Genomic DNA, 21,428 nt, shown 5'->3' on the forward strand with positions numbered 1-21,428 from the left:
CCTTGCTGAGGGGTTTGTACAGACCCACCTGAGCCTCCCTGGATGGGGACACCAGCAGTGACAGGGGAAGGGCGGGGAAGGGTCTGAGCACGACACCAGCAGCCAGAGCCCCTCGTCAGCAGAGCACCCCCCTGGCTGGGGGTCCTGCCTCACCTGCTGGTGCTGCTGAACAGAAAACAGCTGAATAACGAGACAGAAAGCATCTTGTGTCCTCCTTTCTCACCCCTCGTACACCTGCACAGTGTTTAATGCCCAGAGAGGCTGCGGCTGCCCCGTCCCTGGGAGTGTCCAAGGCCAGGCTGGAGCAACCTGGACTAGTGGAAGGTGTCCGTGCCCATGACAGGGGGTGGGATGAGCTTTAAGGTCCTTCCCAGCCCAAACCATTCTCAGTCCTATGAGAAGTGGCTAAGGGAGCTGGGAAGGGGCTGGAGCAGCAGGAGAACTGAGGGAGCTGGGGGGGCTCAGCCTGGAGAAAAGGAGGCTCAGGGGGGACCTTCTGGCTCTGCAACCCCCTGACAGGAGGGGGGAGCCGGGGGGGGGTTCGGGCTCTGCTCCCGGGGAACAAGGGACAGGAGGAGAGGGAACGGCCTCAGGCTGTGCCAGGGGAGGGTCAGGTTGGACAGGAGGAGGAATTTCTCCATGGATGGAGGGGTCAGGCACTGGAAGGGGCTGCCCGGAGAGGTGGAGGAGTCCCCACCCCTGGAGGTGTCCAAGGAAGGAGCTCTGATCTGCAGCTCCTGCCTGTGCTCCAAACCCCTCCCGTGCCCCCCGTGATGCGAACAGCGCTGTGAGGAATCCGTGCGCCATGGCTGTCGGACATCAGGAGGAATTTCTCCATGGATGGAGGGGTCAGGTTGGAAGGGGCTGCCCGGGGAGGTGTCCCTGGGCCGGGGGTCCCTCACGGGGGTCCCGGGGTGGGGTGTGTCTGTCTGTGTGTCTGTCTGTCTGTGTGTCTGTCTGTCTGTGTCTGTGCGTTCCTCTCTCTCCCCCCTCAGCCATGTCGGGAATCCCCGCGCCCCACGTGACCGGGCGGGCGCACGTGACGGCGCACGTGACCGCCATGGCCGCCAGCCGGTACCGGCGGTTCCTGCGGCTCTGCGAGGAGTGGCCCGTGGAGGAGACGAAGCGGCAGCGGGACCTGGGCGCGGCCCTGCGGCAGCGCGTGGCACAGGCCTTCCGCGAGGGCGAGAACACCCCGGTGAGCGCCGCGACCCTGCGGGGGAGGGCGGGGAGGGCGGGGGGGGGGGAGAGGCCGGCGGTCGCGCTTTCAGGGGGGTTTTGGGCACAAACCGCAGGAATTTGGGGCTCACGTGGGGCTCCCTCGGGGCTGCGTGGAGTCCTGGGCTGGGAGGGACCCTCAGGGAGCGTGGAGTCCATCCAGCCCCTCCAGGGACAGGACAGCAGGGCAGGGGGTTGTGTGAGCGCTCAGAAGCCTTGGAAGCACATACCCCAATGAGCCACAGCGCTCGTTCCTCCACCGGGTTGTACCCGGGACAGTGGGTTGTACCCAGGATAATGGTTTGTACCCAGGACAGTGGGTTGTACCCAGGATAATGGTTTGTACCCAGGACAATGGTTTGTACCCAGGATAATGGTTTGTACCCAGGACAGTGGGTTGTACCCAGGACAATGGTTTGTACCCAGGACAGTGGTTTGTACCCAGGATAATGGTTTGTACCCAGGACAGTGGTTTGTACCCAGGACAGTGGTTTGTACCCAGGACAGTGGTTTGTACCCAGGATAATGGTTTGTACCCAGGATAATGGTTTGTACCCAGGATAATGGTTTGTACCCAGGATAATGGTTTGTACCCGGGACAGTGGTTTGTACCCAGGACAGTGGTTTGTACCCAGCCCCCCTGGTTTGTACCCAGCCCCCCTGGTTTGTACCCAGCCCCCCTGGTTTGTACCCAGGACAGTGTTTTGTACCCAGGACAGTGTTTTGTACCCAGGACAGTGGTTTGTACCCAGGACAGTGGTTTGTACCCAGGATAATGGTTTGTACCCAGGACAGTGGTTTGTACCCAGGATAATGGTTTGTACCCAGGATAATGGTTTGTACCCAGGACAGTGTTTTGTACCCAGGACAGTGTTTTGTACCCAGGACAGTGGTTTGTACCCAGGACAGTGGTTTGTACCCAGGACAATGGTTTGTACCGAGCCCCCCTGGTTTGTACCCAGTTCTTGCACCCTTTGCACCACATCCCTTGGAGAACCCTGTCCCCGTGGTTGTGGGCGTGGGGCACAAAGCACTGGGAATTGTCAGTGGCCTGCAGGGATGCAGGTAATTGGTGTGATTTCCTTGCCCCCACACTGGGGTGCTGCAGGGTGGGCAGAGGGAGCTGCAGCACTGCCTGACACTGATGGAGTGCAGCGCCTGTACAATTGAATTCCGCCTCCAGCTGTAATTCTGTCGGAGTTTAGGCTTTGCTGCTGAAATAAATTAGGGAATCTGATGCCTGGCTTGGCTGCAGACCTCCCCAGGTGTGGAGGTGTTGCTGCAGAATGTAAATGTGCCCTTTCTTAGCATAAAAACATTGTTCCAGAGATGGCATTTTTGACTTCAAGGGACCATTATAAGCTCCTAATCCTGTATTGGTGACCAGAATAATCTGTAAAAGACATTTTGGGAAGAGTTTATTGCTTTTCCGTATGCTCAGGACAGCTGGATGTGCTGCACCACTTGGCTCCAAGATCCCCAAGCTGCCACTCATCCTGGAAATGTGAATTATGTCTGGTGGCAGTTTGTGTGTAGAGAGGCTGAATACAGTGAGGGGAATGTGTGACAGGAGGAGCTTCTGAGAGAGGAGCTAGAGCCATAAGGGCCTCTTTAGCAGTCTAATGCCTCTTTTAATCATATGCAGTAAGATTTGCTGGGGGTGGGATGCTGTTTGGGCCACCCTCTTACTATTTGTGCTGTCACTGCTGGAACCTGAGCCAGGGCTGTTTGGGATGGGCCTGCAGGACACAGGTGAGGATCACCTGCAGTGGGATATGGGCACTCCTGCTGGACAAGGAAAGCTTTTCCTTACTTTTCCTCCTTTGCATCCCACTCTGTGTGCTGCCCCTGTGCCCATGTCCCAGGAGGAGCCAGGCCTTTTCATCCTGACACGTTTCTGTTGATGTTATTTGTGTTCCTTACCTGTTTTAATCATTCAGGTTTGTTGTCGTGGAGCAGCAATGCAGAGTTCTGGACAAGTTGGCCCCATTGTAAAACAGGAAAAAAAATTAAATTGTGAAATAGAAAAGCAGCCATCCACACTGCTGGGCAGGGGCTGTGCCAGGCAGGAGCATCCCTTTGGGACACCTGGCAGGGACTGGGGATTAGCCTGGTCTGAAATAGAAATCCAGTTACCCTTCCCAAGCTGTTGTGTGTCGTTTATACTGCTTTCCCTAATCAATTATAGGCTATTTTTAGCCTGCACAGGGAGTTTCTGACTTCTACCTTGTCCTAGGTGGTTCCTTGCAATGGAACAGGTGACAGAAGTGGCCTTGGAGCAGGGAGGGCCACAGATTTCATAGCACCAGCCAGGAAACATGAGAAGAAAGCTGAGCACAGTGTTCTCTAACTGTGTGTTCACACTGATTATCAGATTTAGCTGGTGCAGAGTGTAAGGTCTGTTCTGGAAATCCCACCTCTGGTTATTCTTGCAGGCCAAGCTGGTGGGAAGGGAAAGACCTGGAGCAGGACAGCAGGTATCCAGCATCCAACAGTGCACTGAAAGTCTCCTGAGCTGCTCCTTCACTACCATTGTCACAGGCCATGGAAAACAAGGGAGTTTTTGCTGTGGAGGTGTAAAATAACTTGTGTGACACTCGTGTCCCTGCAGATCGCTGACCCCGAGGCCTGTGACCAAATGTATGAGAGCTTGGTCAGGATCCACACCAACTACTACAAAAACAAGGTGAGCCCTGGCACTGGCCATCATCCCTCCTTTGGGGGGAGTCCTGGGAATGGCAGGGTTCCTGGGAATGTCCCAGGGACACGTGGGCAGTGGATGCTGCAGTGCCTGGTACCTGTGCTCACTGAGGGCAGGGCTCTGTGGGGTGGGAGCAGGGCAGTAGTTGGATGGATAAACAGAATTCCTGGACTGAAAACAAGCTCGAGCTGTGCCAAATGGGGACATTTGTCCCTCTTTCATGCACCACGAGTAACATGTTTGTGCCTCTCTCCTCTTGCTCACCTGGGAAGTATCCACGGCTGAAAGACACGACCTTCACCGGGGTGACAGTGGAGGATTGCAGGATGATCCTGGCAACAGGTACTGCCTGTGCTTGGGCTGGGAGGGCAGTGCAGGAGGAAGGGAACATTCTGGTCTTTGTGGTGCTCAGGGCATCTTTTAAACACCCGGGGGTGTTTGAGGAGGAGTAAGTTCAGAAGTAATTGAGGAGTAATTCAATACAGGAGTAACTAATTATTCTATTGAGGTGAGGAGTCAATTGGATTTTGCACTGGCGGGAACAGCAAAGTCTTTCCAAAGGCTCTTTGGGGTCAGACAGCAGGAACTGTGTGAAAGAACCATGTTTGCCCTGTCATTCCAACACGGAGCTCAGCTTCTGTTTCACCATCTCCCAATTCCCGTCGGTGTTTCTTTTGTGTTGGACCTTGGGAGGGAGCCCGTGCAGAAACGCTCTCAGCCACATCCTTTGTGAAGTGCAGAGCTGGAAGCCAGAGCAGTTTTGTTCTGCTCCAGTTCCTAACTTTGATTGCAGTGCGTGGAAAGTGAATATCAGTTGTTGGTGATAAGAGACTCCCTGCATTGATTGGAAGGGAAACCAACCTCGCCTCGGGCCTGGAATGGAAATTTGTTAAGATGAAGAGTCAGAAAAGGAAAATCTATGGAAGGCAGAGCTGTTTTAAGAGGGTTTCATTCCTCTGCTTCTCTGCTTATCTTCCTCTGCCCCCTCCCTTCCTTCTCCCTTTGCAGACATTCTGAAACAGATGGAAGACATGAAAAAAGGGACGTGGAGGAGACTGCGGGAAAAGTTTTCTGCCAAGAAACCCGAAGAGGACTCGAAGTGAGGGCCCAGCTCTCAGCTTCTCCACTGTACATATCCCTGAAGCTCTGTGTGTTGCCATGATGAATAAAACCATTTATTCCTCTTAGCAGCAGCATTTTTGTTCAGCCCTACCCTGTATATCCTTCATGTTTAGTGCCTCTTTTTTTCCCCTGAAAATCTAGGACAGAGCTTAACTCATCCGTGCTGAAGCCTTGTTGGAGCAATGTAGGGAGAGAACTTTGTGGTGTCAGACCTGGGCCTTTGTATTACAAAAATGGAACAGCCAAGAGCTGCACGGAGCATTTAAAGCTGTGGCAGCTGTAAATGTGCTTGTAAAGAGGAGAGGGATGATGTGAAAACCTCTCTGTGCTTGTGTTTGTGTGTGTTAGCACAGGGAACAGTGCAAGGGAGGGAGGGAGAACTTTAATCATCACAGTTATTTTCCTTTGGAGAAGACAAGGAGAGGACTGAGGGTGACTTTGCCATGGGGACAGTGGAGCACTGTGAGAGTTTAATGGAGCTTCCAGTCAGATGCTGCAGTGCTGCTGGTCGAGCTGGCTCTGTGCAGATCCCCCTCAGCATGAGGAGGGCTCTGGGTGGTTATTGCAGAGCTGGGGGGTAAAGGCAGGATTTAATGACATGCTGGTATATAGGGCCATAAACACATTTCAAGTGCTATGCAACTTCACTGTTATGGCCTTTTTTATTCCTTTTTAGAGCTTTTATGGTTGCATCAGTGGCTGTTCTTGGGATTGGGGCTGGGGTTGGCTTGGGAAGGATGAGTGTCTGGAGCAGAGCTGTGCCAGGGCTCCACAGCACCAACAGCTGCTGCTTTTTATGAGTTTCAACAGTTTTTTCCTGGCAAGTAGTGCAAGAATTTGGAACTGCAGCAGGCTGTAGTCCAAAGCTTCAGGAACCAAGGCTGCTGTTCATGGTGGTTCTTATGGCAGTATTTGGCATCAGACTGGAGCATTGTGTGACACCCAGAGCTGAGAGCAGGGGGACGTGGAGCACCTTGGGTGACAGCCCTTGTTTGTCTTCAGGGCCTGGGGTTGTTCTGTGGTTCTATTTAACAGCCCCATCACACACCAAAGGGCACAGGAAGGGAACTTTCTTAACCACGTTTAAGTTTTTATTATAACGTGATTTTGTATTTAATTTAGTTAAGGCAATTTACACTTCAGTTCTTAAGTAACAACAATAACAACTAAAAAAAAGTAAAACATGACACCAGAGATGAAACTAAAACACAGGACACCCCTTCACAGTGAACTCCTGTAAACCTGCAGGCTCCTACTACTGCTGTCCAAAGACTCTTGGTCCACAGAAGGCAAAAGACTAGTTCACGCTAGGACAAGCTCAGCTCCTCATCTGGTGAGTTAATTAAATTAAATCCACCTCCTCGAGTTCAGCTCCTCTTTACTGCACCACAAGATGAACAGAATTCTTTAAGTGGAGGGGGATCAGCGTGGAGCAGGCCCAGCAGATACCATGGCTGGTTTGCAAAGATCCACAGGGACTAGTGCCACTCGGAATAAGTTAAATATTGCAGCCCTACAGCTACTTCCCTCACACCCGAGGGGATGGAGCACATGGAGATAAAGATACAACCCTCCACATTTGCAAAATAAAGAGTTATTGCAACGAGGAATAAAAGTCCTGTATGATTTATCTTCCTACAAGGGCGGTAGAGTAACACCTGGGCCCAGGTGTGGGGAGGAATCCGGCCAGTCCCTGGTCCTGGAATTGCTTACAAGCGCTCTAAGGGAAATGCTGCCTGGGGAGCCCTTTCCGTGTGGTCTCTCGTCCCCAGACAGTGCCATCCGTGCCTGGAAGCCAGGGAGAAGCAGCCTCCTGAGCTGGCACACAGGTGCAGTCCCTCGGCGGGTGACGGTGACGCCGTCTCAGTGGTTCATGGTGTTCTGGACATCCACAAACCCCATCCTCTGCCTGCGCTTCCGCTGCTCCGTCATCTGCAGTCAAACAGGGACAGGGGTGAGGCAGGAACCTGACACACTCCCCCTGAGTCTGTGCTGCTTTGAGCCTCTGCCAGAAAACCCTCTGAGTGGCACTATCAAAAAATACGTGTCCCAGGTGTCCCCAATTCCCCCAAAAAGGAGCTGGGGGAGCCCTTGGCTTGTACTGTACTTGTACTGCCTTGGGCGGGTTCTGCCTCCCCCTCCCTGCCCTTGGTGTCTATTCTGGGGAGGACAGGGGTTCCCCTTTCAACAGTGTCCAGACCTGTTCCTTGAGCTCGTTCAGCTGGGAGGTGAGGTGGGACACCAACTTCATCGTGGTGTTCAGTTTGTCTTGCAGGTTCCGGATCTCGTTCTGTTCCCCTTCCCCTTCATTGCTGACCAGGGACATGGCTCGCATCCGGGGGAACCAGTCCAGGTTCTTGTTCTGGAAAGGCAACCACAGGGAGGGGGAGTTGGAGGTGGGGACAAGAGGAGGAAGGAGACCTGTGTGGGTCTCACAGGCAGCCCGTGCTTAGGGATTAAAAAATTCTCTTTGCAAACATCGTTGCCCATTTTCCACAAACTGTCTATTTCTCGTTTGTTTTCTGCAGCCTTCTGGGCTCAAGTGCAGAAGTTTTTCTTTCCTCAATTTCCTTTCCCTCTCTTGCCTTGAAGCCTCCTTGAAGCCACACTCTCTCCTGCCTGGTTCAACCCTTAAACTCACGGCCCAAACCATCAAACAGACACTGGTGGTGCTGGCTGGGATGGCAAAGTGGAAATAACCAGCTAAGGACGAACTAAGGCACTTCTGCATTACTGAATATTTTCCAAAGGGAGTTCTGAGAGCTGTTTTTCTTTGGCCAGCCCCTTGCTCTCAGCATCCCCAGGGCAGGCAGGCTGGGATGGCCCCAGGGGCCCTGTACCTTTATCATCTGTGCCACGTAGCTCTCGGGCCCCGTGTAGTCCGTCTTGTTCTTCACCCGCACCAGCACGATGAAGTACAGGTAGTTCCACATGTTGTGCTCATATTTAATGTGCTCCTCGAAGGACACGGTCTTGTTGTCAAACTTGTCCCGTTCGAGGCCTGGGAAAGGCAGTGGAGGGTGGAGAAGGGGAGGGGAGAAGGTAAGAACTGAGCAGCATCCTCTCCCAGGGCTGTCCTTCAAGTGCTTTTAATAATTAGTTGGCATTTAGCACACAACAAACCTACAAACCTACAGACCAGGGGGAAATCACAGAATAACAGAATGGTTTGGGTTGGAAGGGACCTTAAAGCTCACCCAGTTCCAACCCCTGCCATGGGCAAGGACACCTTCCACTAGACCAGGCTGCTCCAAGTCTTGTCCAACCTGGCATTAATCACTGTTCAAGAGGCTTCTATTTAAAGTCCTGCTGGCTGTGCCTCTGCCCAGGTACCTATGTGCATGAAATGCACCCAGAGGATCTTTAAAAAAAAGCACTGAGACTTACTAGGGTTTTCTTTTTTTTTTTTTTTTTTTTTGGATGCTTTCTGCTGCCTGAAAGGATTCCAGAACATTTTCTGTATTTTATTTCTTTAGTAATATGCTGCTTTTTTTCCCCACTGACTAATGGATGGTCTCAAGAATGAGATGGACAATGTGGTTTTAGTTTAACACCTCATTAACAGGATGAGGAACAACATAGAGCATTTTCCTCTCAGTTGTGTCCTCGTTTAAAGTCCTCACAGTGCACTGACCGCTCACTGAACAGATTTAAATTTTGCAGTAATAAATAAAAAACAGAAACCAGCTGAAATTCTTTTCCTTCCCCCAATCTTGGAGAGGAGAAAGAACCTTGGGGCAATTCCAATGCTCACCACAGATGAAACAGGTGGTCTTCAGGATCTCTTCCTTCTTCTGTTTCTCACTCCTCAGATCAGCAAAGGTGTCAATAATGACCCCAAAGATGAGGTTAAGGACGATGATGATGACAATGAAGAAGAAGAGGAGGTCATAGACAACCCGAGCAGGAAACAGGGACTCCTGTAACGGATGAGAGGGAGAACTGGGTGTCTTGCCCAGCTCTGCTGCAGCCAGGCTGCCTCACGGCACGGCCAGGGCTGAGGGCAGAGCTGAGGGGACAGAGCTGGGATTGGGAAGGAGGGAAGAGCTGGAGGGGAACACGGGGGACAGAGCTGGCTGTGTCCCAGGCAGGCAGGGCAGTGGCACAGCAGTGAGTGCAGCAGCACTGAGCAGCAGGAAGGTCCCGGGTGCTCCCCACTCACGTCCTTGGAGGGTTTGCGCAGGATGTCCCCGACGCCGCCGCCGTTGCGCAGCCCGTGGTTGAGCACGGTGACGATGCACATGAGCAGCGTGTCACAGGCCCGCTCCCACTGCTCGGGGTCAGGGGCTGCAGGGGAACCAGGGCCAAGCTCAGGGCGCAGGCAGGGGCTGCAGCTCCAGGCCCTCCCGGGGGGTGGCTGTGGCTGCAGCGGTGCAGGAGCTGGTGCCACTGTGGGTGTCCCAACCACGTCCCAGCAGCTCCCCCAGCAGCTCCTCGCCCTGCAGGCGTTTGGCCGAGTGCTCCTGGAGCTCAGCTTCCTTTATGACTAATTGAGTCTACTTTGACATGGTTTTATGCCAGGGTCAGTGCAAAATTCACAGGCCTCTTGCCTAGCGTGTGCCAGAATATGGGCTGCTTGTTTCCATCTTGGAAAAGCTGGGATTTTTCCCAGCTGGCTGGCAGGCAAACCTACTCTGCCACAAGAGTCAGCCCTCCTAAGGAGCTCTCTTACCTTCCAAGGCAGTGGGTGCAGTAGAGCAGCTGATTTTGTCACTGCTACACGACTCCATGAAGGTCTCCATGTTCCTTTGCATCCCCAAGGGATCATCTGCAAGGAACAGAGAGCACAGCCCTGTCAGAGCAGCCACTCTCCTCGGCAAAGCTCCTCAGCACTTCTCCACTGCTTCCAAGGAGATTCCAAGCCTCTTGGAAAAACGTTGCTTCATATTCTCCTAGATTTTTCTAGGCTTTGAATCTTTTGCTCAGGGTTCAGCGAGACTCCACAGCGCTGACCCTTCATTTGCAGCTCTGTGCCCCCTTCTCTGCCACCACTAACCCCACACCCTGCTCTCTGCAGCACGAGGTCCCTGTGTCAGCACAGGCAGGTGCCTTCTGTGTGACCCCAAAACCAGTGCTCCCAGTTTCCAAGGTCCCCAGTGCACACACAGAGAGAGCGAGGTGTGTTCCTGCAGGGGGGAGGAGGGTCCCAACATCCCACACTCTGCCCGGTCCTGAGCAGGGTCGGGGCTGACCAACCTTTGCTGTCGGGCAGACGATCCACCTCCAGGATGAAATCATCCTTCAGGAACAGGAAGCCCACGATGGAGAAGAGGTAGACGAGGATGAGGGCCAGCAGGGCTGTCAGCAGGATGGAGCGGCCGTTCCGCGTCACGCTTTTGATGACATTAAACAAGGTCTCCTCACGGTAGATCAAGTCAAACAACTGAAAGGACCCAGGAGCAAAGAAATGCTGCAGGGTGCTTTTCCTGATAATGCCTGGCCTGTCTATATCCCCTTTTATCCTGAGATCTTGGATCACTCAGCAGACCTTGACTAACTTTCGCACAAAGCCTTTAAGTTTCCCGGCTTACGGAAGGGAAGCAGAGAAGAATGAAGTGACTTATGCACAGCAGGAGAGCCAAGAATAGGCCACATTCACCCTGGCTCTGCCCTCTCCAGCTCACGTTGTCTCCCAGCTGACCCAGATAAAGTACACAGCAGAGATTAGAAGGAGAGATACAGCAGAGGACCAGGAGAGAGACAGCAATAGATACTGTCGGGAAGCAGAAAGATCAGCCCACGCAAAGATCAGAGCCCTGGGAATTGTTCTCCCTGCTATCAATCGGCCCCTGGAAGGTGTCACAGGAACCTTCCGGCTTCTAACGCGCCACCTGTGCCCCAAACACCTGCATTCAGTGTACCAGGATGCTGTAGAAGAGCTCGTGCACGAAGAGCCCCAGGACGCTCGTCACGATGTAGCCGACGTGGTACAGGAATTCCACATCCATGATCATGGCCTTGTACCCACGGATGAAGGTCCCTCGGTTGCCCACGAAGCTCACCACGAACACGATCTTGTTGGTCAGCTGGGGACAGCCAGAGACAGGGGGGAGTGGGGTTTGCTGCACTGCAGGGGTGGGGAGCAGCCCCCGGTGCCCCCAGCCCAGGCAGGACTCACGTTGAGGGCCCCCAGGATGTTGAGGGTGAGCCCGATGCCCAGGTAGTAGATGGAGCGCAGGATGAGGGCCACGAGCAGCGGGCGGACCCCGTAGCGCCTGGTGAACAGGGCCATGATGGAGAAGCAGATCAGGATCCAGAAGAGCAGGGAGATCAGCGGGGAATCCAGCACTCCTGGGGAGGGGAGACCCGTGGATATTTAAATGGCAGGGGGTGAAATGCAGCTGCCACTTGGGCATTGCTGCTGCCGGGCCGTGCAGGAGCACTAATGAGCTCATTATCAGAGAGGGAGATGCTGCTGGACTGCAAAGGCTTGTATTGATTCAGATGGTTCTTACTGATACATTTTCTAACATCTTTTATCCAAGATCTCACTGCAGATGATGGAGGCTTTGCCTGACAACAGGAATGAATTCCATCACTATTTCCCACATTTTACAAAAAGGGAAAGTGCAGCCCAGGGAGAAGAGAGATTTCCTTAAGAAGGAAGCAGTGGGAGGGCTGGAAACTGAAATCCTGAGTCAATCCCTTCCTTTGCCCAGCAGGAAAGACTTGGAGCTTTAGGGGCCCAAAGGAGATCAAGGATAAGGGCAGTACAAGGACGTGGGGACCAGTTTTCCTGCATATGAGGATCCCTTTCCCTTCGACCCCGAAGAGCAGCAGGTGCTGGGGCACTTACCCATGGAAGTGGCTTCCACATAGGGGTAGAAGAAAGCAATGATGATGTTGATGAAGACAGCCAGGTTGAAGGAAATGCTTCCCCAGAGCGTCATTCTGCGGGAGAACCAGTACATCAGCGGCATGCCTGGGGGGAGAGGAGGCAGACACACAAAGCTCAGCCAGCCTCGGGCCAGCTGGGGAGGCTGAGTCCTCCCAGACCCCCTGGGTCCTCCTGGACCCCTGATGGGCTCAACTCAGGGCGGCTGGTGGCCCTGGAGTGACCCAGCCTCCCACCCCTTCCAAACATTCATAAAATACTTTGAAAACATCCCTCCCCATCTGCTGGAACAGGACTGCACCTTCTAAATGGGTCTGCTCACATTCCTTGGTTTCCCAGCCCTCTGGCCTGCTCTGACACCTTGGAATCAGGTCGGCTCTGTCCTCCTGCAGAGCTGTCCCCTACCCCCTGGCTGCCTCCCAGTATCCATAGTGTGACTCCCTGCCCAGCTCCTGGGATTTACAGCCAGGACTTCCACCCTGATGCAGCCTGAAAGCCCCCGAGCAGCTCTGCAGGGTTTATTTCACAAATGCAGCTATTAGATCCTGGCTTAGGAAAAGGCAACTGAAAACAGGTGGAGAGAGGGCTTTCCAGGGAAAACACCTCAGGTGGAATCCCAGGGAATGTGCTGTAAGGTGCATCTCAGACACGAGGAACTGCACTAACAGGCATGGAGGATTCACATCCCTGGGGTCTTTAACTCCACTCCCTGCACACAGCTGGCTGTGGGGCTCTACAGAGCAAGGGGAGCCTGGGGATGCCATTTCCAGGCTGCTGCCAGGTTTGCAGCCCTTTCCCAGCAGGAATGCTCCCCCCAGTATCCCACAGGGGCCAGGGGAAGGTCTGCCCGGCTCTTACTGCGCAGCTTCTTCTGCCACTCCATCTCGTTGTGGAGGAAGGAGGACTGGTCGAAGAAGTCGCTGACTTTGCTGCCCTGCTCGTCCTGCTCCGTGGTGGTGAACAGCCGGTACTTGGTCTCCTTGGTGAGGAACTCACAGATTCCAGGCACTGGGAAGATGATCTGCTCCATGCTCCGGTCCAGGCGCACGATCTGCGGGAGCAGGGCAGGGAGCCATCAGATCCTGTCCTGCCCTGCTGCAGTTTCCTCCCTCCTAGACCCAGCTGTGCCTTCCCCCCCTGCCTCCCCTCCCCAGGATCCAGACATCACCGGGCACTGTCTAGAAGCCTCTGAATTGCCCCAGGCAGAGGCAGCCCTGGCTGTGCTGAGGAGAGCTGGGAGCACAGGAGCCCATCTGCAAGGGGATCCGTGCCAAGGACGAGGATGGGGCTGCTGGATCAGCTGCATCCCACTGCTGCTGGGAGAGAAGGGAAGGGTCTGGGAGGCAGCTCATCCCTCAGCTCCATGGGCTCTCCTAATGCTCCTGCCAGTACAGGGATGGGAAGGGGGGAAGGCTCCTGGTGCAAAATAACAGGACATGAGGTGTCTGGAGCCTCGTGGGATTCATGGATCGTGGGCAGGCTGGAAACCCAAGAGCCAAGAGGTCTTGCCTCAATTTGGGACGTGTGTTTCTCATAATATGCCAGTGGATCCTCCTCTTCCTCCTGCACCGGGGCCGTGGACTTCAGCATCTGCGACAGCTGCTTGTTGTTGAGGCTGAGCTGGGTGGGGAGAGGGAAAGGACAGGGAGAGGATGAGTGTGGCTGCAGCCGGGAGCCAGCTCCGACTGCTCCGACAACGCGCCTCAACATCTCCCCAGCTGATGAGGTTCCCAGGCAAAGCAAACGAATTAAAGCTTCCTAAAGGGGTGTGAGGGCTCCCCGCCGTGACAGACATTTGATTCCCTGCAATAATTACATCCAAGTGCTGCTAATCCACAAATTACAAAGCAGTGCTCACAAAACCCCAGGGAAATCATATTCCTGCTGAATCTTGTCGGGATCTGAGGTACACGGGCAAGAAAAAACAGCGAAAGACTCAGGCCTTCCTTTCTGAAGGGAAGGGGAGGGCGTGGGTAACAGCAGGACCCCCCAGGGCCCCCAGCCCCACACTGAAGTGTCTTTTTCTCTTTAGTCCCCCTGGGAAACATCAAAATCCATCAAATCCTAAACAGCAAAGCCCAGGTGGGCTCAGTAAGGGTGGGAGACTCTTTGCAGCCCCTGGTCAGGGCAGCTCAGAGGGGCTCTTCCTCCAATCCCGAGGCTCCTCCATACCATGGATGAGATGCCCTCCTCCTCTTCCTCCTGGATTCGCTTCACTGGCTTCAGGAGCTGCTGCAGAGACTTGTTGTGTCGGGAAAGCTGGAAGAGGGACGTGGACAGTGACAGTGAGCACAGGCTGGAGGGCGGCCACTGGCAGCCACAGGAGTGGGACACGGGGGTGGGATGGGGGGAGCAGGATGGATGGCAACCGGGGGCTGGCTTTCTACCAGAGCCAAAAGCTCATTTCCCAGCCATGACTCCCCAGGGAGGCCAGTCTGGCTGGGGGAGATGTACATAAATACAGAGAAAAATGTGCAGCCTGTGAGCAGGAGCCCAGCCTGCAGGTCCCTGCTCTCACAGCTCCCTACCTGCAGAGCCAGGATATAAATGTTGTGACCGACTTCCCGGGGGGAAACCTCGGCGTTCTCACACTCCTCCTCCTGCAGATAGGCCTTCTTAATCACATCCACCTGCAAGGCAGCAGAGGGGCAGTGAGTCCTCCCCATCTCCCTGCCTCAGCCTCCTCCTCTGAGAAAACCCTTGGGCAGGGAAGCTGGAGCAGGAGGACCAAGCGAAATGGGTATTGGATGCAAACCAGAAAATGCAGCAGGACCTGAGGCACAGGTTCAGCCACGGGCTGGGGGCTCAGTGGGGCCAGGCTGGGGCATTCCCAGTTCCCTTACCAGTTCCTGTGGGCGGAGGCTGATGAGGATCCGCTCGGCATTTTCGCTGTCGTGCCTGCTCTCCATGAGGGCCAAGAGGAGCTTGGAGGCATTGTCCTGGTGAGGAGAAGCCCTTGCTGAAGGGAGCTGTGCCCTGCCACTGCCCAGGGCTGAGGGGTGGGCAGAACCCCCCCGTGCCTGGCCAGCTGTAACTCCCCTGTGCCAGAGGCACCTGAGCCTCGTGTGGTGGAGAAGCACCAGCCCTGTCCCACGGAGCCCATGTGCTCCCACACCCGAGGGTCTGACACGTGCAGGGTCCCCTCTGCAGTGAGCACCTCACCCCACAGCACAGCCTGTGACCCTGCCAGCGAGTCCATGCAGTGGCACACACGTGCAGTGACACACACGTGCAGTGACACCCCCACACCCCCACACGTGTGCCCACCACCCCAGCCCGGGGCTCTGGGTACCTTCAGCTGCAGCACCAGGTCCATGCGGTACTTGCAGAGGGGGCTGATGTCGTTCAGGATGAGGGCTGTGATGATGTCGATCCCGTTGGACTCGTGGGTCACGATGCAGCTCTGGGGGAGCCAGGCAGTGAGTTATTGCACAGACCCTGCCAGTCCTCCCAGCTTCACCTTCCAGCACAGCCCCGGTCCCAAACAGTGCCCTGCCTGCAGCCCTGGCTCTGCCCAGTCACCCCAGGAGCCCCAAAGCTCCATCTCCCTGCAAAGGGCACCGTTCACACCACTGAGCTCTTTACCCCTGTTTGCATCCCCACATTATCTATCCAAGCAGTGGCTCAAGACCTGGGCAGGAGCCCTGTGACCCCACCCACGTTCTGTTCCTGTTCACACCCTGAAACCAAACCCCATCCCTGCCTCTGCTGCTTTCCCACACATCCCCCCGAGGACCCTCAGGGAGCCCCCCAGACCTGGTTCTCGTGGCAGGGCCCCTGGCAGTACTCGGTCAGGGTCTCCAGGGTCTGGGTGATGAGGGCCACGTTGTACTCGTTGATGTAGAGGCCCAGCAGCCCCAAGCCCCCCGTGGTGCTGCCACACATGATGTCCAGGAACTGCAGCGTCTCACACACCAGGTTGTAGTTGGTTTTGTTGTTCTGGCACCGCAGGAAGTTCTGTTGAGCAAAGCCCAAGAATGAGGCCAAATGGCACCACTCGGGGGGCCAGTCCTGATCCCTCTGCCAACACCCCTCCAACTGCATTTTGATGGTTATTTGGGCTGGGACCATCCCTGTAACCTACAGCCCTGGAGAGCAGCACTCAGTCCCACAGCCTGTCCTGCTATGAATGGCTCCTTCCCCAGCACCAAGTTATCCACAGGGATGGTGCACTGCAGGTGGGGAAACTGAGGCACAGAGCAACTGGTGCAATGGCTTTTTGGGACCAAACTGGGGCAGAGCCCAGCCCTGCCCCACCCCAGCCCCGTGGCCTGACCCCCGGAGCCCGGGAGCCCCACAGCCAACCTGCAGGTCCCGGTTGTGGTTCTCGCAGAGCAGCTGCAGGAAGCGCAGGATGGGCTCCATGATCAGCACCGTCACCCCCATCTCGTTGTTCTGGCCCTGCTCCCCCGTGTCGTGGCCCTTCCGAAACCCGACGGCCATCGGGTACCGGGTGGGGGTGCCGGGCAGCAGGAAGGTGTCTCCTCGTCCTGGGGGGAAATCCCACCCGTCAGCACCGGGGTGCCCGAGGAGCCAGTGCCGGCCCTGCCGAGGGCACACGGTACCTTTGGTGCCAGGGTCCGGCTCGTCCTTGTCCTCACGAGGCTTGTTCCCGATGTCACTCATGTTCACGGACACCGTGGACTTGGTCTCCTGCTGCGCCTTCTTCATCCGGTCGTGCAGAACCTTGAAGAACTTCTCAGACTTCTTGTCGCTCGTCATGAGGTTGTAAAAGGATTTCTGGGAGGAGGGAGGGACAGTTGTTCAGGTCTCCACCACAGGGTCCAAGCTGTCCCTGCCTGCCCCTCTGAGCTGGCAGCCTCAGCACGTGAGACCTTATCCGAGAGAACCTGGGGTTTGCCTGGAACCCCACTGGGTTTTTCACATATTATTTTTCAGCTTCCCTGTGATAAAGGATTTGGGATAACCGCGGAGTTCCCGCCCAAGAGCCACAGCCCTGAGCCATTTTAGGAATACCCGGCAGAGGGCATCAGCAGGACTCCGGAAATAACCTGGAACCACCTGCCCCTTCCACAGCCTCCACAGATCCAGCCACAGAGCTGGAAAGCTCAAACCATCACATTTTGGCACAAACACAGGCAACCAAGAGGTACTTTGGCTAAACCCACTGCCCAGAGCTGAGCCCTGCCCTGTGCCCACACCGTCCCTGTGCTGGAACTGTCACACTGCCCACACCAAACCCCGGCTGCACGATCCCCCCCAGCACCTGGATCTCGGTGTTGCCGCCGTCCAGCAGCCGGATGGCCAGCAGGATGCTCTCCTGGAAGATCTTCTCATTCTTGGTGTTCATGATGAGATCAGCCACCAACTTGGTGGCCCCTTCCCGGTCCAGCCGGCACTGGACAGCGGCGATGGCAGACCAGTCCTGGTCCTGGCCTGTGTGGGAGGACACGATGGATGTGATGGTGTGGGAGCGCAGCAGAACCAGCACAGCTACATCACTGCTGGGGCGCCTCAGTCCATCCTTTCATCTCCCCAAATCCTTTACTCCCATGGATGTGGGGTCATAGCAACTACCTACAGGCTTGACCCCATCATGGGTCAGGAGCCAGGACTTGGATGTGTGTGAGCAGTGCAGAGAGGCAGGGGAGGAGCAGGAGAGGGGCACTCACCTCCCCCAGCAGCATCCCCCATCTCCCCTTTGGAGCTGGACCTCTTGTTCTGCAGGTAATTGTTCATGAGTGTTTTCCTCAGCAGGTTGCCCTGCCAAGACAAACACACGTCATGAGTGCCCCAGGGCAGGGACAGTGCCAGGGCAGAACAGGCTGAGCACCCCTGGGTGCACGGGAGGGCTCTGCCAGCCTGGAAAGAGGGGCTGTTGGATGCACCATGGGCCCACAATGCTCACCCTCTCACCGTACTTGTTCCTCTTCACCAGCATCTGCTGCAGTGTCCTCAGCACCTTGATGCAGAGCTTCTCCTCCGTCTCCATGAGGTCCTTGGTGTGCTGCACCAGCCTGGCACAGCAAAGCCATTGTCACACAGCTGGGAGGGACCAGAGGGGACCTGAGGGAACCATCCCACCACCCTCCAGGCACAACCCAGCCCCTCCCAGCACTCCCAGCACCCCCTGGCCCTCACTTGGACAGGAACCCCCCGCTCTCGCAGCGCTGGAACGCCTCCGTCCCCTCCATGAAGAGCAGCTCTGGCCGGTGCAGGACGTCCACCAGCACGGACAGCTCGGCCTCCACCAGCGGCTTCAGGCGATCCTCCAGGGCAGTGATGATGTCCTACAAGCCACAGCACACACCTTCAGGGCCAGAGCACATCCAGGAGCCATGGGCATGGCAGAGGGCCCCTGCAATGCCAGCGCCTTCCTGCCACCCGATCCACGTCACCCCCTCCCTGCCCTGACCTGCAGCTTCTCTATGATGTTCTTGTAGTCCCACTGGTTGGGGGTGGTGGAGACGCGGGGGAAGGTGCGTGTGGCTGTCTTGTAGCTGGAGGTGTTCCTCTGCACGGTGCTGCTGGAGCTGCTGTTGAGCAGGGAGCTGACGTGGGCGTCCAGGTCCATGGGCAGCGCGATCGAGCGGCTCTTGGCTGCGGGACACGGGGCCAGGGTTGGGCACAGCCCCGACCCAGCTGTGTCCCACCACCCTGCCCGGGGCCAGGCACCCCTTCACCAGCATTCACGTCTTTTGCAGCAGAGATTTGGGTTAAACACAGGAATAAACTCCTTTAGGCCAGTGGGGGCCGGAGTGTTTCCACCCATCCCTCCCACTGCAGCACAACATCACCCCCAGCCACCCCAGCCCAGCATCGGGTGGAAGGAGGCAGCAGCTACACTTTTTGGTTGGGAAAGCCCAGCATGGAGATGTTGTAAGCACCCTGCCCCAAATTCCAAAGGGAAATCCCCACCCAGTGCCCAACCATCAGCAATCCTTTCCACGGTGACTCAGTGCTAACAACCCTCATCCTGAGTCAGGCAGCTGCACGCTGAGGGCAAAGCCCTGGCCAGGGAAAACCACCATAAATGCTGGCTTTGTGTCCAGGCAGGGACACACCAGGGAGCTCCCAGCCAAGCCCAGGCTCTGGTTATCCCCACACCACCCCAGCCGTGCTGAGCCACAGCTCAAGAGAAAGCACAGCCTGGAGCTGAACCTCCCTGTTCCCAGCCAGCAGCCCCTCACTGGGGCATCCCTGCGGGAGGGATGGTGGCTCCTGCTCCCTGCTGGGGCTCAGGCAGCCCGGGGTGGCAGTGTCCCTTGTCCTGTGGGTGCTGGGCACAGCTCTTACCGACCATGGCCAGCGTGCGGATGCAGGACTCCACTGAGCTCTTGTGCTGCTGCTGCAGCCAGGGACACTCCAGCAGCCTCATGGTGGACTGGAGAAGCTGCACCACGATGGTCTGGTGGGTCTGAAGGAGAAAGCAGGCAGGTGTGTGTCAGCACAAGGTGTCCAGACCTCGTTTTGGGGGGCTGGAGGAGCTGTTTTCCTCCCCCAGCCACCCTGCCTGTGCAGTGCCCTGTCACCTGCAGCGAGGTGCTGTTCTCCGAGAAGGGGGAGCTGAAGAAGGCGTTGATGGTGTCCAGCACCACTGTCAGCACATACTTCTCCAGCGTGGCATCTGGCAGGCGCTTCTCCCGCTTCTTGCACATCTGTGAGCACAGGGAGGATGCTGATGGCACCAGGGCGGGGGGCTCACGTCTGGCCAGATGCTGCTGGCACATGGTGCTGCCAGGACTGTGCTGAGCTGAAGGACGTGGTGGGTGACACAGCTCCTGGCTCCATGACAGAGAGCCCTGACCACTCCCCAGCTCCTACAGTAGCAGCTACACGAGTCCCCACCGTGCCCATGTCCCACGGGCGGCTTTGAGGGAGCCTTGGGGACATCAACCTGTCCCCATCCGAGCCACTGCTGCTGCGTCCCTCCCACCCAACCCTCCCCCTGCACCTGGGCCATGTCCAGGGTGAAGTTCTCAAACAGAGTCCAGATGTGGTTGCTGGTGTAGATCTCCTTCATCTCCACCTCCGTGTCCACGTAGCAGTGGTTGACGAAGTTCACATAGGCCATCTTCACCTGCCAGGGGGGCAGGGGCACCATCAGAGGGCAGCTGGTGCAAAGCCACCATCGCCCCCCTGACGGGCCCCCCGTACCTCCGTGATGCAATCCTCGTGTGTCACCACCCGCACCACGTCCTCCAGGGGCAGCAGGGACGTGCACTTGATCTCCGTGTAGACGTTCTTGCCCTCAGCACAGGCAGCCAGCAGGTCCACCAGGGAGATGTGGTACATCAGGGGACTGTTCTCCTCCACCCCGTCCCTGGCCGCCGTCATCATCTCCAGGAGGGTGGCCAGGGAAGCCTTGTCATTGTAGAAAACCACCACGTCGTCCCCGGCGTTGGTGAGCTGCAGGGGAGGGGCAGTGGTCACCACTCTGCAAAAGGAGGGTCAGAAACCTCCAAGGCCAACGGTGTCCCCTGCAGAAGGGGGACAGCAGTGGACAGTGAAGGGTGACAGGGGCATGTGTCTGCAGGGAAAACTGGGCATTTGCAGTGCAATCAAAAATCACAGCTCGTGGGACTCCAAAACTGCCTCTTGGACTTTGCATTGGGCTCCTGGAGATGTTTCTTACTCCAGGGAGGAGCCAGCATGGCTGGAAGGCTCTTCCTCAAGGAAGAAGCCAATGGTGCAGGTTCCAAGAGCGATGCCCTGGCACAGCCCCCGCTCCCGCCCCGCTGGCAGGGACTGGTGCTCACCTCAGTCATGATCATGTCCTGGCACTTCTTGACGTACTTGCCCTCGGCCTTGATGATGGTGTGCAGGAAGTCGAGGTACTGCACGTGGCGGCCGTGGGTGGCCACGCAGTGGATGAAGTGCTGCGGCACCGTCTCGTTGATCTCCGAGCAGAGCTGGTAGTTGTTGAGGAAGATGTGCTGCATTGTCTCTGCCTCCAGCAGCTGTGGACCGGGGCACAGAGTGAGGCCTGGGGGCTGCAGGAACAGCCCCCCCCTCCCACCCTGCCCCTTCCTCTCCAGGGTCTCCTCCTGGCTTTTCCATCCCTCGCTCTCAGCCCCAGGAGTGGCACCGAATTCCTCCCTGTGCTGCTCCCTGTGCTGGCCCCTCCTTACCCCCGGGGTCAGGAACAGGTTGAGGTGTTTGTGCAGCAGGGCCTGGTTTTCCTGATTGCCAGCACAAAACTTCTGCAGGAACTGGTGGGTGAACTTCAGGATCTCCATCATCTTGGCATCCCCCTGAGGAAGGAGAAAGACCCAGAGCTGGGAAGGATGGAGAGTGGCAGGAGATGCTGCCCCACTGCCTGCCCAGCCACCATGCAGGGGGGTCCCTGCATCTCCCCCTTGCCCTGGGCACTCAGGACCAGTGGGTTTCTGCCCACCCACCTTCTCATACGGGATCTGCAGCAGGTCCAGCATCACTTTGTGGGCGTCCATGTTCTTGAGCAGCCGCTGCTGCTTCTTGCGGACCTGCTCCCCGACCCCGCACATCTTATTGAGCCGCTCCAGGATCTGGGACAGAGGCACCACCACGGAGAGGAGCTGAGTGTGGGGCCCCTCAGGATGGCCACCAGCA

General features: G+C 56.5%; 2 protein-coding genes across 3 annotated transcripts in view; one reads left to right on the top strand and one right to left on the bottom strand.

Moving 5' to 3' along the window:
• The first annotated feature begins 1,038 nt into the window (after nucleotides 1–1,038).
• LOC116798200 (ubiquinol-cytochrome-c reductase complex assembly factor 2) lies at nucleotides 1,039–5,106 on the top strand. The gene is made up of 4 exons (XM_032710383.1): nucleotides 1,039–1,198; nucleotides 3,830–3,904; nucleotides 4,192–4,261; nucleotides 4,928–5,106. Exons 1-4 carry the CDS (start codon nucleotides 1,061–1,063, stop codon nucleotides 5,020–5,022), a joined length of 378 nt encoding a protein of 125 aa, XP_032566274.1. The 5' UTR covers nucleotides 1,039–1,060; the 3' UTR covers nucleotides 5,023–5,106.
• A 1,004-nt stretch (nucleotides 5,107–6,110) lies between these two features.
• The window catches only part of ITPR3 (inositol 1,4,5-trisphosphate receptor type 3), a 36,072-nt gene continuing 20,754 nt past the window's right edge, over nucleotides 6,111–21,428 (bottom strand). Inside the window, exons 28-58 of one of the 2 annotated variants that reach the window (XM_032710378.1) lie at nucleotides 21,239–21,364; nucleotides 20,969–21,091; nucleotides 20,597–20,797; nucleotides 19,995–20,246; nucleotides 19,792–19,917; nucleotides 19,370–19,495; nucleotides 19,134–19,254; nucleotides 18,253–18,437; nucleotides 17,979–18,127; nucleotides 17,746–17,854; nucleotides 17,510–17,600; nucleotides 17,104–17,273; nucleotides 16,442–16,616; nucleotides 16,182–16,366; nucleotides 15,633–15,833; nucleotides 15,169–15,279; nucleotides 14,720–14,815; nucleotides 14,405–14,506; nucleotides 14,049–14,135; nucleotides 13,386–13,496; nucleotides 12,735–12,927; nucleotides 11,838–11,963; nucleotides 11,160–11,332; nucleotides 10,903–11,067; nucleotides 10,238–10,424; nucleotides 9,714–9,809; nucleotides 9,204–9,328; nucleotides 8,796–8,961; nucleotides 7,882–8,042; nucleotides 7,242–7,403; nucleotides 6,111–6,973 (exon numbers count right to left, since the gene is read on the bottom strand). In XM_032710378.1, coding sequence (XP_032566269.1) covers nucleotides 6,905–6,973; nucleotides 7,242–7,403; nucleotides 7,882–8,042; nucleotides 8,796–8,961; nucleotides 9,204–9,328; nucleotides 9,714–9,809; nucleotides 10,238–10,424; nucleotides 10,903–11,067; nucleotides 11,160–11,332; nucleotides 11,838–11,963; nucleotides 12,735–12,927; nucleotides 13,386–13,496; nucleotides 14,049–14,135; nucleotides 14,405–14,506; nucleotides 14,720–14,815; nucleotides 15,169–15,279; nucleotides 15,633–15,833; nucleotides 16,182–16,366; nucleotides 16,442–16,616; nucleotides 17,104–17,273; nucleotides 17,510–17,600; nucleotides 17,746–17,854; nucleotides 17,979–18,127; nucleotides 18,253–18,437; nucleotides 19,134–19,254; nucleotides 19,370–19,495; nucleotides 19,792–19,917; nucleotides 19,995–20,246; nucleotides 20,597–20,797; nucleotides 20,969–21,091; nucleotides 21,239–21,364 — 4,470 coding nt within the window. In that variant the 3' untranslated portion in view covers nucleotides 6,111–6,904. Of the gene's footprint in view, nucleotides 6,974–7,241; nucleotides 7,404–7,881; nucleotides 8,043–8,795; nucleotides 8,962–9,203; nucleotides 9,329–9,713; nucleotides 9,810–10,237; nucleotides 10,425–10,902; nucleotides 11,068–11,159; nucleotides 11,333–11,837; nucleotides 11,964–12,734; nucleotides 12,928–13,385; nucleotides 13,497–14,048; nucleotides 14,136–14,404; nucleotides 14,507–14,719; nucleotides 14,816–15,168; nucleotides 15,280–15,632; nucleotides 15,834–16,181; nucleotides 16,617–17,103; nucleotides 17,274–17,509; nucleotides 17,601–17,745; nucleotides 17,855–17,978; nucleotides 18,128–18,252; nucleotides 18,438–19,133; nucleotides 19,255–19,369; nucleotides 19,496–19,791; nucleotides 19,918–19,994; nucleotides 20,247–20,596; nucleotides 20,798–20,968; nucleotides 21,092–21,238; nucleotides 21,365–21,428 lie in introns of both variants that reach the window. The other variant, XM_032710377.1, reaches the window with a different exon arrangement.

This window comes from Chiroxiphia lanceolata, chromosome 25 (genome assembly GCF_009829145.1).
Source record: "Chiroxiphia lanceolata isolate bChiLan1 chromosome 25, bChiLan1.pri, whole genome shotgun sequence".
In the NCBI taxonomy this organism is placed as follows: Eukaryota; Metazoa; Chordata; class Aves; order Passeriformes; family Pipridae; genus Chiroxiphia; species Chiroxiphia lanceolata.

Coding starts and splice junctions, on each gene's coding strand:
- LOC116798200 (XM_032710383.1), top strand. CDS start 1,061: ATGGCCGCCAGCCGGTACCGGCGGTTCCTGCGGCTCTGCGAGGAGTGG. Junction 3,905..4,191: donor CCAACTACTACAAAAACAAG/GTGAGCCCTGGC, acceptor TCACCTGGGAAG/TATCCACGGCTGAAAGACAC. Junction 4,262..4,927: donor CAGGATGATCCTGGCAACAG/GTACTGCCTGTG, acceptor CTCCCTTTGCAG/ACATTCTGAAACAGATGGAA.